The 19,587-nt window shown below is 43.3% G+C and overlaps 2 protein-coding genes across 38 annotated transcripts in view; both read right to left on the bottom strand.

The window, feature by feature from the left end:
- The window catches only part of LOC110945586 (gastrula zinc finger protein XlCGF57.1-like), a 156,012-nt gene that overhangs the window by 35,292 nt on the left and 101,133 nt on the right, over positions 1-19,587 (bottom strand). For 5 of the 33 annotated variants that reach the window (XM_051936892.1, XM_051936891.1, XM_051936900.1 and 2 more), the window contains exon 2: positions 9,184-9,755. The exons of 16 other annotated variants lie outside the window; for them this stretch is intronic. In XM_051936892.1, coding sequence (XP_051792852.1) covers positions 9,184-9,755 — 572 coding nt within the window. Of the gene's footprint in view, positions 1-405; positions 548-7,830; positions 8,703-9,183; positions 9,756-19,587 lie in introns of those variants that run through there. 12 more of the 33 variants (XM_051936907.1, XM_051936906.1, XM_051936910.1 and 9 more) reach the window with 7 other exon arrangements.
- slc2a12 (solute carrier family 2 member 12) overlaps positions 1-19,587 on the bottom strand; it is a 163,733-nt gene that overhangs the window by 66,569 nt on the left and 77,577 nt on the right. The window contains exon 1 of one of the 5 annotated variants that reach the window (XM_051936951.1): positions 406-523. The exons of 3 other annotated variants lie outside the window; for them this stretch is intronic. The gene's annotated coding sequence lies outside the window, so the exon portion shown is untranslated. Of the gene's footprint in view, positions 1-405; positions 524-19,587 lie in introns of those variants that run through there. One more of the 5 variants, XM_051936952.1, reaches the window with a different exon arrangement.

Here is a 19,587-nt window from a genome sequence, read left to right as displayed (position 1 = left end):
GTTTCATGTCTATGGTGTGTTCACTTCCCCACATTGTTTCATGTCTATGGTGTGTTCACTTCCCCCACATTGCTTCATATCTATGGTGTGTTCACTTCCCCCACACTGCGTTCTCAGTCTGCTGTGTCCGGTTGCCGTGGAAAGATGACCAGTTTAAGCTTCGCTAGCAAAATGCTAATTAAGTTTAACCTCCGTGCTGAATAAATTGTTTTGTGTTTTTAGCATTATCTGGAGGTTACCACGTGCGCGACTGTGAGAGTAATATCAGTGAGTTTTACCAGCTCCTGCAAAAAAGCGGCGGATTTGATGCCAATAGGGAGGATGCTCCCAGTCTGATTATCTACACAATGCAAGAGAGAGTACACAACCACTACACATGCTATAAGTGGAATTCTTCATACACACCTATGGGCTGTAAGGGGATGTGTGGTTTCCAGATGACATCCAGCAGTCTGCGCTGACGATCGATCTCCTCCTGGTACTGGACGATGGTTTTTTCAAACTCTGTGAATATTTCTCCAGCAGCAGCAGCTAGTCTGTCGCTGATCAACTCTCAGCAGTGAAGCTAACTCTGCTCATGCTTCTTTGTTTACATCCGCCGGGTGTCACACTGTGAAGTTCCGGCAGAAACACTGACTTACTTTCTTCTTCCTCATTGAATTAGGCGGACGAGACGCATCACTGGCGTATTGCTGCCACCTACTGGATGTTACTCATAGTCCTTAGAGAATCCTCCATATTTTCTTATGCAGTCCTGTGGTCATGAGAAAGTTCAGAAGTTTCTTCATATTTGTCCACTCCTCCATGTTAAGTAGAAAGCAAAGATTAAAAACAGTTCGTCCAGCTGCTCCTAGTCTCTAATGTTTCTTCTGTTGGCATGAGTAGAGCTTACACTTCAGAAGAACATTTCTCACAGTTTCAAGTTCACCGCACTCACAGTTCCTATCTCTGTGCTTCCCAATCAAAGCCAGTCCACTTTTCAGCAGTGGCGATTTTTCACGGAGGCCAAGGGAAGCCTGGCTTCCCCAAAAAATATGCAAGAAAGAAAAATATAAATAATCTTCACCACTATGTATTTTATGTTTTATATTTTTGTCATTCCTTGTTGTCAAAACACTACATCAGGCATTTCTGCTTTGTGAGGAGCAAAACAGCGCCCCTCTTGTCGAGCTCTTTTTGTGCATTACACTATGTCTGTCATGCCCTCTGCGCTGTCTGTCTGTTCAGAGGCCAGCTTCGCCTTGCCTCCCTGAGAGAAAAAACAGCCCGTATTAGCCAATCAGATTGAAGCAAGGCTCATCGTTTAATGGTCGATGCATCATTAAAAAACATAAGGGAGGCCAGATCAAATCTGGCTTCCAACCAATCACAAACTGTGATGAACAATACCCACACTAATGCAGCTGTCCCGCCAGGCGCCAGCAAGCCCACACAGCAAGTATAGCCATCAAGCTAACCAGAGAACAGATGGTGACAGGGACCTTGAGTTTCTTGTAAAAAATGACTTCACAAAACTTCCTTTTGAAGTTCAACTACAAGTCAAAAGGGACGGTAGGCCAACTCCAAAGCTCAATCTAACTAAGTGTAGAGCTAATGGAAAAGCTCGCTCTTTTTGTGAAGCTAATTATGCCAGAAACGAGTGGCTAACGGGAAGTGCCAAGCTTAACCGGCTTTTCTGCTGGCCATGTCTCCTATTTGACCGGTCTACCGGCTCCCTGAACAACCCCTGGAGCACTTAACCTCTTTTTTTTCACTGAAATGAATGAGAAGTCGGTAAAATAAAGGTACTGTAACAGTAGGCTGATTTGTTTACATGAAAATAACAGTTAAAACACCGAATCTAATTTGTTGTTCACACTGGCTTCCTCGGTAATTTTGGTCAGGGGCCACCACTGCTTTTCAGACTGCAGTGTCTGAGTCTTAGCCAGGTTAGAACAACTGAGTCTCTTCTTGCACCACTGAAGTGCCTTCTGACTTTTTCCATTTTACCTTGAATAGCAAAATCAGTCCCCCTCTTCTTTTGTCTCCTGAACCCTCTGCCATATTTCTTTGACTAGTTTGTTAATGACAGAGTCATAATCTGACTCTCCGTGTGCTAAATCAAATTCTATTCTTTCCTCCTTGGTTGCTCTTTGTGCCAAGCTATCTGCTTCCTCATTGCCCTCCCAGCCCGGTCTCACGGGGATTCGTGAAACTGTCACGTCAGTTTTTGTTTCGGTTTCGTGCGCACCAACACGATGTCGTCATGTTTTTCGTGCCGCTCACCACGAGCGAAACCCGCTGTGGTAATCACATCTGAAAGTGGTTTATACCGGCGGATTCATGACGATCTAAGCTGTCCATCGTCATTGCGGCCGCCAGACATCCGGCCGCAATGGCGGCCGCGGCGGCGGCCGCAAACGCCGATGGACAGCTTAGATCGTCATGAATCCGCCGGTATAAACCACTTTCAGATGTGATTACCACAGCGGGTTTCGCTCGTGGTGAGCGGCACGAAAAACATGACATCGTGTTGGTGCGCACGAAACCGAAACAAAAACTGACGTGACAGTTTCACGAATCCCTGTGAGACCGTGTTGGCCCTCCACACCACATGTGCTGGAACCCAAATAAAACCACCTCACACCCTGCTCTGTGGATTTGAAACAGTGCTTGAAATATTTCTAATAGAAAATTGGGTCTGGATCTGGAGTTTGCTTCTTTATTGATGTCAACACGGCTGATGAATCGCTACATAATTCTGACCAGTTTGTTGTCCATCACCCATCAAAGGGCCAAAATGATCCCTGATATCTCTGCAGTGAATGCTGTCATCTGGAACTCTAAAGCCTTTTCTGATCTTGAAAACTGGAAAGAATAAACCAACAGTGACTTCATCATTATCAGTGTTGTTAGATCCATCTGAGTAAATCTGTGTATGAGAACCCCATTCTTCTTCAGTATGGGCCTTGATGTTATTCATGAATTCTGACTTGTTTGACTTGTTGTTCTTCAGGATGGTTGGATCAACATCTGGGTAAAAGAACAGCCATGATGGGATATTTGGCCAACAAACTGGAGAGCACACCTTTGTCTTCCGCCTTTATATATATATATATATCCATCCATGCTCTATACACCGCTTTATCCTCACTAGGGTCATGGGGGGTGCTGGAGTCTATCCCAGCTGACTCAGTCGAAGGCAGGGGACACCCTGGACAGGTCACCAGTCTGTCACAGGGCTACATATACAGACACACAATCACATTCACATTCACACCTACGGACAATTTAGAGTAACCATTTAACCTCAGCATGTTTTTGGACTGTGGGAGGAAGCCGGAGTACCCGGAGAAAACCCACGCATGCACAGGGAGAACATGCAAACTCCATGCAGAAAGATCCCAGGCCGGGATTTGAACCGGGGATCTTCTTGCTGCAAGGCCAAAGTGCTAACCACTAGACCACTGAGCAGCCAAATAATCATGTGCATGTGTGACAGCAGGGTATAATTTCTTTCTTTCTTTTCTGTTTTTACTGCAGTCATGTGGTCATTTGTTTGTTAGGTATTTTCTTTGTCTGACTTATGTTTGTCATGTGACTGCATTTTATTAGTTATTTTGTATCATCAGTGGATTTGGTTTGAGTTGTAAATTGGAGTTTATTCATCAATTCTTAAATTGAATGTTTCAGTTTTCATAACTATTCTTTTGGTTATTAAGTAGTTCTCATCAGTGTTTGTGAATATTTTATTTTGTCAGTTGAGTTTTTGGAACCCTGCTAATACCCCTTCCCGTTATGATTTGTAGGAGTGGTAGGCCTACGGTGGTGGGAACCCCTTCCTGTGTGACGTGCTGCTCATCCTCTGGTTTTGTTTTGATTTTTCAGTAAGGTGTGTGCGTGTGTATGTTCACGTGTGAGTGGGGTGATTTCTCCTGGGCTCCTTTGTGATGCCCGTCGGCCCAAACCCCTGCCGTAGAATCAGAATCAGAATCAGAATGCGGTTTATTGCCAAGCAGGTTTTTACACTTACAAATAATTTTCTATGGAGCTCTTGGTGCAAATACAAAAAAATAGTAAGTAAGAGATGTGAGAAATACGGATAAAAAAAACAAGGTATGTGCAGTTACTACGCAGTAGTAATTAATATAGTCAACAGAGCTGATTTGCAGTGGCATGGGCAGAGTTTATCAGCGATGCAGCAGAGGGGAAGAAGCTGTTCTTGTGGTGAGAGGTTCTAGTCCTGATGGACCACAGCCTCCTGCCTGAGAAGCTTCAAAAAGTTTGTGTCCAGGGTGAGAGGGGTCGGCCAAGATCTTGGTTGCACGCCTTAAAGTCCTAGAGGTGTACAGAACCTGGAGGGATGGCAGGTTACATCCGATCACCTTCTCAGCAGAGCAGATGATGCGCTGCAGCCTGCTCTTGTCCTGAGCGGTGGCTGCAGGGTACCAGACGGTGATGGAGGAGGAGAGGATGGACTCTATGATGGCCGTGTAGAAGTGCACCATCATAGTCTTTGGCAGGTTGAACTTCTTCAGCTGCCTCAGGAAGTACATCCTCTGCTGTGCCTTCTTGGTTATGGAGGTGATGTTCATCTCCCTCTTCAGGTCCTGGGAGATGATGGATCCCAAAAAGCGGAAAGACTCCACGGTGAGCACTGTGGAGTCAGAGAGCTTGATGGGAGCAGGGGGGGCGCTGTGTTCCTCCTGAAGTCCACCACCATCTCCACTGTCTTCTGGGTGTTGAGCTCCAGGTTGTTCCTGCTGCACCAGGTCACCAGGTTGTCTACTTCCAGTCTGTAAGCAGACTCATCCCCATCAGAGATGAGTCCGATGAGGGTGGCGTCATCAGCAAACTTCAGGAGTTTGACGGACTGGTGCCTGGAGGTGCAGCTGTTGGTGTACAGGGAGGACAGCAGTGGGGAAAGAACACAGCCTTGGAGGGAGCCAGTGCTGATGGTCCTTGTCTTGGAGACTTGCTTCCCCAGCTTCACATGCTGCTTCCTGTCAGACAGAAAGTCTGTGATCCATCTGGAGGTGGAGGCAGGCACATTCAACTGGAGGAGCTTGTCCTGGAGCAGGGCAGGGATGACCGTGCTAAAAGCAGAACTGAAATCTACAAACAGGATCCTGGCGTAGGTTCCTGTTGAGTCCAGGTGCTGCAGAATGAAGTGGAGAGCCAGGTTGACGGTGTCATCCACCGACCTGTTGGCTCTATAGGCGAACTGCAGGGGGTCCAGAAGAGGGTCTGTGATGGCTTTTCGGTGGGGAAGCACAAGGCGCTCAAAAGACTTCATCACCACAGAGGTCAGAGCGACAGGTCCGTTATCATTAAGACCAGTGGGACCAGAGCCCCCAGCTCTGATTAGTCCCTACAGGGGGACCCAAAAGTCTGGAAACAAAGTTTAACTGCAGTGTCTATTTCAGTTGGGGGTGCATGAATTCACTCTTATTTTACCCATTTTTGTTATAGCATAATAAAATAACGTAAAAGCATAGTATTTGCCGAGTGCAATAACTCGGAAGAAAATGAATAGAAGCATAAGGTCCAGGTATGCTGGAGCAGAACTTCAAAATGCAGGCCATCAGTGTCAGATTTCAAAACTCTTGATGGTAAAGTATCTGGCAGTTAATTTTTTTAAACATCCAAAAGTACTATGAGGCAACATTTACTGGCCAGTTTGAGGAACCTTCATAAGCATGAATGAAGGTACATTCCAGAAGATACCAGTGTAACCAGCTGGTGGAAACGTTCACGTCTTTGTGTAAGAAACAAACATGAACATGTTGAAATATGTTTGTTTTACACTAATCTGATACTCTTCTAAATATATCTGTGGTACTGATTTATTGAAATAACATTATTTGGATGATAGACTTTTCATTTGTTTCCAAACTTTTGGGTCACCCTGTAGAAATCATCATTTAGCAGCTTGGTGTGAATGGTTGCTTTTAAACAGTTTTTTTAACAGAGTATTTTTGATATTGTTAAATAAAAATTTATATTGTTGCCTTCATTGGAATCGCGTCTCCTGCTTCATTAGTAGAACGAACCTGAGTTGCCTTCTTGTTAGTGTTGGTTATAGTTCCCTGGGTGAAAGTCCTGGGGTGGCGTTGTCCGGCTGGTGTCTACAGTTGGTAGTTGTAGCACCCAAATTCTTCTCTTGAAGCCCTCCTCCACGCTCACCACACCAGGACAGAGCACACCTGAGGAGACGGAGGAGGGCTGGGAACAGAAGGACTTGAGTTGGATGGACTGAGTGGGGCCTGAGAGACATGAGTGAAATCAATCAACTGGGGTTCCAGTGATGCCACGCAGGAGAACCCCCACAGGCCCCCGGCCCCGGGGACTCCCAGCCACAGCAACACGGATGATGGTACACCCTGCCGCCCCATACCTGTAAGGGGGCCGGATCCCACCAGCAAGGCCATACCAGTGAAACACCTCATTACCGTGATGGTGTAACCCTGAGTGTCATGTGGTGCATTAAAAGTGGGGAGGATGGGCGAGGCGTCAGCCTACCCAGACCTACCCCCAAGGTGAATGAATTAAGTTGCTCTTTTTTAGAGGCTCAGTGGAGGCAGGTCATTTTTGACCCTGAGGACAGGAGGACTGTTCAGGACGTTAAGACAACACAAGGGTTGAATGTGCTGTATGACGACACAATGAGATCCTACTAACAAATCACACAGATGACCTATGTGGTGACAATAGAAGAAATAAATAGTATAAGACCTTAATCTAACCAGCAGAAGCTGCAGCACAGCTTCACCTTTTTTAACATTTCTGATTTTGACATTTGCAGGAGTGTATCAGCTGCTACTAGTAAAGCCACTTGTCTGTTGCTTCAAAACATAATAATGTTGGTGTCAGGAGGCAGACATCATCTCTATTTTAAAGATCAGGCTTAAAACCTTCCTTTTTGACAGATCTTATATTTAGGGTTGACTGGGTGACCCTGAGGGGGTCAGCTGGAGTCTTCCTCTTGGACGTCCCTTAGTTCTGCTGCTATAGGCCTATAGGCTGCTGAGGGACCTCTCTGGATGCACTGAGCCCCTTCTCTTTCTCGCTTTATATTTACTATATATACTGTTATTGCATTACACTAACTCTGTCCCTGTGTCCTTTCTCCGAGTGTCCCTGGTCCCAGAGCTGGATGCTTCAGATCTGTGGTTGATGTTCCACCAACTGGTCTAGTCTCCACCATGTCCACTGTGGGATGCTGCTGCTGACCTTCCTCCAGCCCACTGCTTCCAGCTGCTCATTTCCACCAGTCTACTCTGCATCACCCTCACTTTACTTGATATGCTCTTCTACATACTGTTTGAATTTTACTACCAGCTATATATGTAGTAGATTTAATGCCAGAGCTGTACACCAGAACAGTAAACTATGAATCATTTTCAATGTTAGCTTCTACTTTGCATTGTCTGTCTTATCATGCATGTATCAAATTGTGTTTTATGTTCCCTGTTCCCCTCCCCCTCTCTACCCCTCTTTACCCCTCTTCTGTCCCTCTCAAACTGCCCGACCAGCAACAGATGGTTCCCCCACATAAAGAGCCGGGTTCTGCTCAAGGTTTTTTTCCTTGTTAAAAGGGTGTTTTTCTTGCAACTGTTGCCTTTGGGCTGCTCTGGGGGTTCAGGCATATGGGTTCTATAAAGCATCTTGAGACAATTTCACTGTAATTGGCGTTATATAAATAAAATTGAATTGAATTAAATTGGTTATGTCGTTGATATCTGACTCAGAGATATTCTTGCTGGGGATCTTCAATGTTACATTCATTATGAAACAACTTGTAAACATTCATCTGTTTGAAAACATTCAAAACATTTCATGAAGCAGTCATGGAGCTGTAGATGTTTTATTACAACTTTATTTCACATCCAGATCTCCTCTGCTGCAGTGACACTCTGTTGTGTCCTACTGTCACAATGTCTCTGTATCTCATTGCCTCCTTTTACTTGAAAGATGGCAGAGCTCAAGCTGAGTGGATTCCAGCAGTACGTTCACACCTGAACAGCCATGTTCTCTCAACAGGATGTGAAAATGTTCCAAACAGCTTCACAATATCTCCAATCACTGCTCTGCTGATGAAGGATGTCATGATAGCAGAAATGTAGCAGTCTGTACCAATACCATATCCATCCAGACATTCAGTTTGGTTCTTCTGCCTGCTCCACCACCACCACAGTCCAGACTCCATCTGGTCTGATCATCAAGGATTGCTGACATACTTCCTCACAATTGTTGTTGAAGCACAGTCTAAAGGTGCTTTAAATCTAAAACATCTACTTTTAACCTCTACCAATTCTTTCATGTTGTTTCAAGCTTAGTTCTGACATTATGTTTCCAACAGATGTTTCAGGATCACGACTTCTCAGCTGTGTGGATTCTCATGTGGGCTTTTAATCGAGAACTACGGTTGAAGCTTTTTCCACAGGTTCCACAAGAATACGGCTTCTCACCTGTGTGACATCTCATATGAGCAGTCAAATGGGTCCGTTGACTGAAGCTTTTTCCACAGGTTCCACAAGAATATGGCTTCTCACCTGTGTGACATCTCATGTGGGCAGTCAAATAGGTCCTTAGACTAAAGCTTTTTCCACAGGTTCCACAAGAATATGGCTTCTCACCTGTGTGACGTCTCATGTGGTCAGTCAAAATGGTCCGTTGACTGAAGCTTTTTCCACAGGTTTCACAAGAATACGGCTTCTCACCTGTGTGACATCTTAAGTGGACAGTCAAAGAGGTCCGATGACTGAAGCTTTTTCCACAGGTTTCACAAGAATACGGCTTCTCACCTGTGTGACATCTTAAGTGGACAGTCAAATGGCCCCGTTGACTGAAGTCTTTCCCACAGGTTTCACAAGAATATGGCTTCTCACCCGTGTGACGTCTCATGTGGTCAGTCAAATTGGTCCGTTGACTAAAGCTTTTTCCACAGGTTCCACAAGAATATGGCTTCTCATCTGTGTGAAGTCTCATGTGGTCAGTCAAATAGGTCCGACGGCTGAAGCTTTTTCCACAGGTTACACAAGAATACGGCTTCTCACCTGTGTGACATCTCATGTGGGCAGTCAAATGGGCCCGATGACTGAAGCTTTTTTCACAGGTTCCACAAGAATAAAGCTTCTCACCTGTGTGGGTTCTGTGATGTTTGATTAAATTTGATTTATACCTAAAAGCTTTTCCACAGACTTTGCATGTTGCAGATTTTCTTGCCTTGTCATTGTCACACTGTCTCGCTGACGTTGGAGCATTGTCTACATCATTACTGTGACTGCTGTCACTCTGACATCTTGGTTCCTGCTCCATACATCTAGTTGATCCTGAGTCTACATCCTTGCATCCTTCCTGATCTGGGCTCTCAGCTACACAAGAGATGTGAAACAGGAGCTGATCACTGTTTGGTTTTGGTTCACTGTGGTCACTTTCCTCAGCAGCAGGAGTCACCTCAAAGGTATCAGTCTCCTGTTTCAATGCAATTAACTCTTCCTCCTGGCTGGAGCAGAGTTCATCCTGTTCCATTTTAATTTGAGAAAACTCTGGGTTTGATTGGTCCAGACTGGTGCACGATTCTTCCTGCTCCATTTTAATTTGAGAAAACTCTGGGTTTGTTTGGGTCCAACTGGTGCAGAGTTCCTCCTGCTGATCTTTAATCCGTAGAGGCTCTGGGTCCTCATGGTCCACCATGGAGTTTCTCTCCTGGTCATGGGGCTGATGGTCAACAACAGTCTTCTCATTCTCACAGACATAAGACTGTGGGAGCTCTGGAGGGACAAAGAGACAAAAGATAATGGTTACTACTGTGATGATGAGAGAACACACATCTGTCACTTTGTCCAGGACTGGCTGTCTCCAACAAAATCAGCTCAAGGGTCGAATGTTTGACGCAAAAAGAATATGATGGTTTACAATAGAAGTCTAGGAGCCATGACACAGCAGCAGGAATGATACAAGCATCTCCAAATGACTGAACATTTCTTTTTTTGTCTGCAAGTCCGCTCAAAAATGACACCAACCAACCATGGTGTCGTTGCTTAAGCTTCATGTGCAATTTTTTTTCCTTTGTGACTGTGACCATCACCTGCCCTCATGGCAAATTAACCTATCATGTTTATTTCAAGCTGTTTCCTACATTATGCCATTGAGGGCTGTGCACACCCAAGTGAAACATAAAACAAACACAGGACAGACAGAAAGGTGAGGCATAGACAGTGTTCTAAGAGAAAAGGTGCATTTTATTTGTTTGTACTCTTTAATTCACACTTTAAAACCATTTACAAATCTAAAACCCTTCACAAACACCTAATACGACAAAATCCCAACAGGATCAATCATGAAGATGTCAGGAGGCCACAGGAAGGATAGATAGAGCAGAGTGAGATCCACAGACACTAACCCAGCAACCTCCACTGACTCAGCGCCCGGAGGAACAAACTCTATTGAGGTTTGGTAGGTGCCGGTGTGGTGGGTCTGGCATGCATGAAAACCTCCACCAAACGGGGGAGCTGTCTCCTCCAGCCCAAGGAGGTCCACCCAGCCCCCCCGCAGGAGCCACCAAGCGGAGAGCCAGCCCAGGAGCCCAGAGCGACCCCCCCCCGACACAGCCAGAGCCCCAAGGCCCGCGCAGCAGAACGGGCCATAGCAGACCCCCACGGCACCCCACCGGCCCACAGCCCCACTTCCCCCACGACGTTACGTTATCTATAATGGACTGGCTAATGCCATATTTGTCAGCCCTCCGTGTTATCAAAGCTTATCTGCAGGATAGAGCCTGCAGATAACTTTGAAAAAGGCTATACAAATGTAAACCAGTATTGTTACGTTCACACTTGCAAGCAGCTCACATTTTGGCAACACTCACCTATTTTTACGTCAACCAGGGTGGTAGAAAATGGAGAGGGTTTTACTTTACTATGATGCCACTTTTATCAATACTCAAGATTTTGTAGTTCCATTCCTTCCTCAATTGTTACAAAACTGAGCTATAACCCTAGCAATTATCATTATTTCCTTTATTACAACTGTTTTATGCTACAGTAATGCTATAATGGTAACCAAAGCATGCCTGTTGATCCTAGTTTTATGGCTTTTGAATGACAAACAAGTTCCCATTTCATTCTATTCCAAATGATAAAACAAATGCAATGCAATTATTCCAGAGTTCGCCATTAGAGTCTTCATGAATGGATCTCAGCCTCTATGAGGAGGAATCCTCCAGAAGCAGCTCTCAGGGTCCTTCAGAGGGCCGGCTGAGAGGAGCAAGAGGTGGAAGAGGACGGGGCCGAGGACAGGATCGGGGCCAGGGTCAGGGCCGAGGACGTGGTCGGGGCAGAGGGCGAGGACAAGGACGAGGGCGGGGACGTGGACGTGGACCAGGGGAGAGAATAAGCCACTAAGATGCTGCCCGAATCAACACCTTACAAGCAGCGAGAATTGAAGGTTTGCATAATATTACTGAAGCAATGTTCACATACTTGAATGGGAAATGTAAAACAGATTTACAAATATAATTTTCTCATTACTATTTGCAGACCAAAGTAGCTGCCCTCACACAGGCACAGAAGGATCAGCTACTTCACCAGGTGATGCTCCGGCTCCCTGGTGTCATGTTTGGCATTATGGACTTCTGTGATCCTGACCCAAACCCTGGACCACCAAATCCAGGACAACCATCTGGTGTGTATGCACCAACTGCTGGTGAGATTATTATGGTCTGCACTACCACATAAAACATGTAATGTATATTGACAAGGGAAAAAGTTATGCACTCATTCATTGTTTCATACTGGGAAATGCCATCGGACATTGAGCGGAAATGTTGCAGACAGAGGCCGGAGAACTGCATTAGCAGGTCAGCTCACATAAAATCTTTATGTGTTGGACGAAGGCGTTCTCTGCCTCGCTCGAGGTGCGTGGAATGACATTTTTGCATTCGATGACAACCAAGAGAATGGAAACGAGAACAGACAAAACAGACACACTGCGTACAGACAGTTTGTCCTCTGGCAGCATGGGCGCCTTGGAGAAGGCAACCGGTAAATAACTGTCCATATTACAATTCTGCTTCAGATTAATCTGAACATCTCAATATAACATATTTAAAATGTAATTATTTTCAAGAAATTCTTTCTTTCAGAGTTGTTATCGCTAGCTGTGCGGTGTGGAGGGTGAGAGATGCCTACCCTGACATTCACGGCCAATACACAGGCTTCATACCTCGTCAAATTCCCGAATAAGGATATTGTATTTGAACTGTTTTTTAACTTATTTTCTGATTTTATTTGCACTACATTTCTGTTTTTAAAGTGTGCTGTGTTTATATTTCTGTTTGAAAAATACCTCTTTTGCTTTTTTTTAAATTTCTACCATTAACTGTGCAGAATTTTCAAAGTGTACTGTAAGGATTTGTTTATTGTGTGTAATGTTTATATAGAGAGAGTTTTACTATTTTTACATAAAAATACACTTATTACAAAAGCAATTTTGCCTTTTCCTTCATTAGACAGTTATATAGGTCAAGTCAGCCTTGGGTAAGTTGAGTGCAGGCTGGTGTAACGGCAGGTGGTGGTTGATGCAGTGGAATGGAGCTCTGCATACTCTGTGGAAACACAGAGAAACATAGGTCAAACAACAAGTTGCTACAGATAATGGTAATGACAATTTTATTTCTACTACAGTGCGTTAGAGGATGGAAGGGGAGAGGATTAGCCTAGCCACGCTACACCCATGTTTCTGAAAGCACAAGGGTCTAGGCACGCTCGACAGGGAGGGAGGCGGGCTAAAAGGTTGTCTATCAAATCACTCTGCAGCAATTGGGTAGGTATACAACCAATCAGCGCAACGAATAGGCTCCTAGAGCGCCGGAAATCAGAGGATGCGGTAGTTCGGTGAAGCCTTATTTATCTAATGGAGCTCAACGACTGTTGTCGTTTTTGTTGTCGACCCTGGCAGAGAATTAAATTCGTTGCCGTGGGTTGTCTAGTGCGGCTAGGCTAGTTGTTTCCGGTTGTTTCTGTCAGAATCATCACGCCTCTGTCGTCACTTAGTTACGCCCGCCTTCTGACTCTACACTTCATGGTGATTGGTCCGGCCAGTTTTAGGAGCATCCAGCCTCGAGCCTTATGGAGGGTAACTAGACCCACCCTGGCAGAGAATTAAATTCGTTGCCGTGGGTTGTCTAGTGCGGCTAGGAGAGGATAGGATAGTGCACTAAGTAGGTAAATCCAGTAATAGTGAAAAGTGTCAGGATGTGCTGCAACATTGAACTGACCCACGCTCCGTTGATTTGAGGTCCAGGTAGATCATCACAGTATGATCTGAAACAGTAAGAAAAACAAAGACTAAGCAAATATGACCTATTAGGCAGGGCCCAGATGACAACAGCAGTCTAATAGAAATAATTTATGTGTCATAATAACTGTTCTTGGCGAACTCCATACTTACTATCTCATCATGACAGTATCGTACATACCTCGCCTCGCTGAATTTTCTGTTGTGCCAGCTCTGCTGTTGGTGGTGGCGGGATCTCAGGAAGCAGGCCCAGATTTCTTGGATCATTTGGTCTTAACAATCTCCGACTTGGGAGGCCCTTTCCAGACTTCAAGCGTTTTGAAAGGATTCATTTCTGCAGTTCAGGGATGTAGCTGTAGTCCTTGGGGATCTTTTTGGTCTGGACATGCCATGTTTTGCTTTTCTTATTGTAGCATCTGTGTAGGCTGTCAAAATATAGAACACAAAAATCAAATATAGCCTAATTAAACCTTCAAGAACATCCTATTTTAGATCTAGAACAGAATGACTACTCACAGCTCTAGCAACTTGCATTACTCACATTTTGTTGCCTTGAGAGTTCAGAGCTGCAGGCCTATGGTTGTGGTGATTATAGTCGATTGCTGCAAGAAGCGTACGGGCTTGGTAGACCATTGGTGTAAACGCAAAGCGCTTCCCAGCGTACATCAGGATGTGGTTCTAATGAGATGAATATGAAGCAGAGTGTATTATGTATATAATAAACAGTTATTTGTAATTGAATGTTGAATGTACAGTAGTGGTGCAGTACCTGATATGATTCCAGGTCAGAAGTGGTCCTGGATGTATAGAGAAAGAGCAACACGCATTTACACAAGACAGACAAGCTATTGAAAATGCATCTAACTATTTTACCTCCTGAAAATTTTTCTTACCGGAATTTGAGGGACTTCTTGATGTTTTTGAACCTGTGCTTATCCATCACAATTGCTGTCAGTGCCTTGTGTGCCTGTGAACCTCGGCAACAAACAGGAACAGTGGGCATCTTACACTAGCTGACTGTGACTATGTCAAAAATAATTATATATAGTGATTACATTGTTGCAACATAGACCAAAAAAAACTTTGTCCTGTGTGGTCTTTGCAATCCCTAATGCACTTGCGTGTAGTGATGTAAATGAATAACATTAACTTGCAACCGCACTATTCAATCTGTCATCTCACCTGGTATCATCCATGGTTGAGCTCTGTTCTCCTCATTCAGTGGTCCATGGTCGCAACTTCCACAAGTCCAAACATGCTGGTTCCTGACATGATGAAGCACACCACTCCACATTGCCTATTGGGCAATAGTACAGAAAGAGACGTGTGATGCAAATAAAATAATATCAGTACATTTGATAATGGATAGCTGCTGATGTAATAAATAGGTCCAGTAGTATGCAACGTACCCGGAACTTCTCCTCTGTGCCTGCATGTTTTGCACAGTACCAAAAGTGATTGATAATGTGTTTCATCCACTGATGTATCTCAGCCTGATTTCTGATGGAACCAGCCTAAATGAATAGAAATACTGATTAAAATCAAAGTACAAAGTGGATGAGTACATCAATACATATAAAAATATGTTTTTGTTGTTTCTTCCCTTAAAAAAACAAAATAAACAATACCGCCTTCAATTTCTTGGCAAGACTTTTTGCTGCGTGCCAGACGTCCAGTGAGTGTGTAATACCCCAGTCTTTGTACTTGCCCCTTTTTGGATCTGTGAAAGAGTAAGGATTGACAGTGAATGTCTTATAAACTGAAAAAATGAATCTCATAAGTTCTTGTGTACAGATACAGACCAAGTAATGCAGAGATCTGCACATGGGCATCTGTAACAACTTCTTTAACTTTTATGTCCTTCAGTAGAGAATCCATGGTCCTCATGAAAGCCTCTTTCTCCATCACCACAGAGTTTCTTCGAGTTTCTCGTTTATCCACGTTCTCTACATGTATGATGTCTCTTGATTCCTGCTCAATAGTGGTGTAAGTGCAATACTGTGCACAGTGTCGTTCAAACACCAACATATTACAGTTATGTGGTTATCAATACATGTAATTTGAATCCAATGTTTTTACATTGAAGATTACCAAAGATTGAATAAGCACATGAAATACATGGTGAGTCCATTGTTCCATCGCCTGTAAAAGTCAAAACATAAAACATGTCATTTAGAAATCACTATAAATATTAAAATATACTATTCAAATCTGAATTTCTAATGATGTATGCAATGCACCTACTCAGTACAGATTCTGAACAGATATTTCTGATATTGTAAAAAAAATTTTAAAAATCACCAAGCACGACAACATTTTTTGATTTCAGCGGTGCAAGGACTTCTTCCCTCTTATTCTCCCAAAACTCCTTTATTGAATTAACGCAGTAAGTGTCTTGAACAGAGTAGAAGGTAGTGTCCACCACCATACCCATCTGCATAAATTTGAATAGCAGTGCAATCTTGCTGTAGTTATTGTCAGACAACAGAATGTTTGTCGACAACATAAAGTCGCCCGACTGCATGCTGAACTTGAGCAGGGGCTGTGAGTTCCATTTCCAGAGAACATGGCCATTTCAGCACAGCTGTTGTGAAACAAAAAGTAAAAAAGATAGGTACAGATTATGTTATATATTTATAATATAATATAAAAGTGATATGCAGAAAAAAATCTAGAGAGATGGTATCTAAGTTATATTGATCACGCCTGTTAGTTGAAAATTGGAAAAAAGAATGCAAATTATAGGTGATCTGTGATCATATATGAGTGGCAAATCATCACATTTTTTAGAAGAGCAATTTACCCATTCAATGATGATAGCTGTCCCCCTGGTTTTTTGTTGGACCTCAAATGGTGGATAACAGTTGCAGACTTTCAAGGTGACAGGATCACTGTAGCTGCATCTTCTAATGGGAAGCTGGAGAAAAGTGGTGAGTTGTCTCAAACTGTCTTCACAGGCGATGCATGCTCTCTGTCCAATTAGGTCCTCCTCAGACTCACCATCAGAGTATTAGAAAAATCCTGTGATTCCACTTCATCCCCTGGTTGTTCTGGTGCTGGTGAACCATAAACAGCGTCATCCACACCAATGATGGGAAGTGTTTCTACATCAGGAGGATTGGCCAGTGCCCCCCCCCCCCCAGCTCTGTAACACAAGAGTGCACATAATCACAATGTCAAAAGAAACCATTATTTCAAAATAGATGGCATGTGGCTAATAGATAGATTTATCATTGTTTTATGTCAATAAATTGTACTATAAAGAAAACACAAATTATGTAGAAATCACACACGAATATGTAATAATGTAATCATACAATAGTCTATCAAGGAGTTTGACAATCATGCCTGACCTGATGTAGATTTTGGGGATCCAGTCATCATCTGAGAATTTACTTTCCTCCAATTCAATTCTACAGAAAAAAACAAATAAAATAATTATGCCATAGTATTAGGAATAGTAATGGTAAAAGATGAGAAATATACGTGGTGTTCATCAGATTGTTGGCTTGTCCTTCATCTACATCCTGGCATTCCTCGATATTCAAGTACCTCATACTGAAAAGAAATGCAATTAGATCTGATGCACACATAAGCTGAATGAATCTGTACTGTCTTATAGATATGCTTCATAACCTTACCTTTCATCTAAAACCTCTTCGATTACATTCTCGATCTCTGGTATTGGTAGGACACAAACACCAGCAACAGGGAATTCTGCATCACTACGGTGGAGACAATAGACACAAATCATTTTAGCAAAAGGCAGATGATCGCAAAATCTGAGCCATAAAGTTACCGTTACATAACTGACAACCATAACCTACCTGACAACAACTTCTGAACCTGTACGTCCGATGCTTGATACCGGTGGCGGTGGAACAGAGATGACATTAGCCGACTTCATCGGTTTGGAGCCAACTGGTCCCGCTGGTCGCACTGCTCCAGCATTTTCATAGCTATGACACAAGTGTATAATTGCCCGACCAGTTTGGTTGTGTCCTTAACAATAACGTGTGTAAATGACTCCGCGGTCTAATGTTGTAAAACCGAGTTGTCAAAGCTGCTCCGAGCTACGGAGTTAACCGAACGTTAGCTCCGAACAGCTCCGAGCTAACGTTACATTAGCCAATACCCACACAGTGTTTTTGCCACAAAGTTAGTCAACTAAACCAGTCACAGTCAAACTAATCCCATAGTCTACTAACCACACATCGCAAGCAACACACACAAAAGACAAAAGAATTGTATCAAACTTACAAAGAGCTAAAGTTACGTACCTGTCTAGGAGAAGCACAGCCAGCTCGGCATCTGTTTTGATTCCTTTTTGCTCCCGGTATTCTCTCCACCTCTGAAATGCCTGTCCAAGATGAACTTTTCTTTTGCTTTGTTGTCGATCTGACAACCTTTTTGCTTGCAGACTTTGCTCCGTTCGCTTCCTTTTGCGCTCCATGTGTGCCGTCTTCTCAACCAACTCTCCGCTCTGCTACTGCTAAAAACAACTAGCTCTGCTCTGCTACGCTCCGTCAGCGCACGCGCACCGTATTTGCTGTAAATCGCTCTGTCTCTCACAGGAAATACTAGACGAGTCGACAAAAAATTAATAAAATACAAAGGGAATTTAAAAAACGGAGGCATTTTCGAGAAATTTCATCTTGCTTCGGAGTCCAATCATTAGCATAGCATTAGCATGGATATCTCTGTCTTTTGTCTTCTGTTTACTAACACGGCTGAAGTGAAGCATGATGTCAGGCTTGATAGGTCCGCGTGATACGGAGGGGATGCAGCATTCACATACAGTCTGCACATGTGTCAAAATCAAGGCCCGCGGGCCATATCCGGCCCATAATACAATTATATCAGGCCCGTGAGATCATTTTACATTGATTTATTGTTATTGTTAAGCTTCTGATGTGCTCTCTGACACGCAACTTGAAATAATGGATTTGCAGTGTGATGTAGAACTGAAGGACAGATTTGCCTCTGTGGGCTTGGAAACATTTGATCAGCATCTCCTTCCAGGCTACCCTAAATTAACCGCACTGGCTCAAAAATGTTGTGCACGTTTGGGACGACCTAGCTTTGTGAGCAAGTTTTCTCAGTAATGAACATTAATACAACAAAGCTCACACATAAGCTCTTCACTGACATGCTGAAGCTGGCTGCTGCTCAGGACATGATGCTTGATACTGATGCACTTGTGCAGGCTAAAAGATGTCAAGTTTCAGGAGCAAATACGAAGAATAAATCCTGTAAAATGCTGCTTTAAACGTTGTTGCCCTAGGAAAAATAACAGTTGTTAAATGAAAACTTGCTGTAGTAAATACTGTGAAATTCAGTGTTGCTCATCAGATTCACGACAGAAGTGTTTGGTTGAGTGGAATATTATTTCTGATGGATGCATCCACGTTATGTATGTAGTTTTTTATGTATATTTTACATTTACATTTTAAGACAGCACAAGAACATCTTCTTCCTCTCTGCTGCATCGCTGATAAACTCTGCCCGTGCCACTGCTAATCAGCTCTGTTGACTATATTAATTACTACTGCGTAGTAACTGCACATACCTTATCTATTTTAACCCTATTTCTTACATCTCTTTACTTAATATTTTATTGTATTTTATCTGTACTTGCACCAAGAGCACCAGAGAAAATTCCTTGTAAGTGTAAAAACCTACTTGGCAATAAAACTGATTCTGATTCTGATCCAGAAACAAGGCAGGGGACAGCTTTACTTTCTTTCTGTATAAAATAGCTGCTACTTAAGATTTAAAGGTGTGCAGAGTTCATTTAGGTGTTCACAATTACTTTGCAGATGTGGAAAATGGACTTCAAAAATGTCTATATCTGGATAAGTTTGTTTGTTTTAAATTCCAGGACTATGTTTTTAAGTTCCTGTACCTGTGACTAAATATGTTGTGCCATTGTACAATCACTGTGATCAGTTGTAATGCACAATGCACACAAATAAATGTTAAACTGTTTTATTACATATAAAGATTTTTCTCATATACCGTATTGGCCCGACTATAAGACGACTCTGATTATAAAACGAACCCTATTTTTCAAATATTGTTTTGGGAAAATAAAAATAGGTTTTGTGCTCGCCATTGTCGAACGTGGCACTCTGTCACACCATATTTCTTGGCCGCTTGGCAGTTGTTTGCTGACTCTGCCGCATCGATTACCATCAATTTAAAGTCGGCATCATAACTTCGCCTCTGCTGTTTGCTTACTTGTCCAGTTTTCGAGCCCCTTTGTTCAAGACAGTCATGTGGTTCCTCCATTTGACACCAGATCCT

Source organism: Acanthochromis polyacanthus, chromosome 16 (genome assembly GCF_021347895.1).
Source record: "Acanthochromis polyacanthus isolate Apoly-LR-REF ecotype Palm Island chromosome 16, KAUST_Apoly_ChrSc, whole genome shotgun sequence".
NCBI classification, from domain to species: domain Eukaryota; kingdom Metazoa; phylum Chordata; class Actinopteri; family Pomacentridae; genus Acanthochromis; species Acanthochromis polyacanthus.
This window is presented reverse-complemented; position numbering and strand designations above follow the sequence as displayed.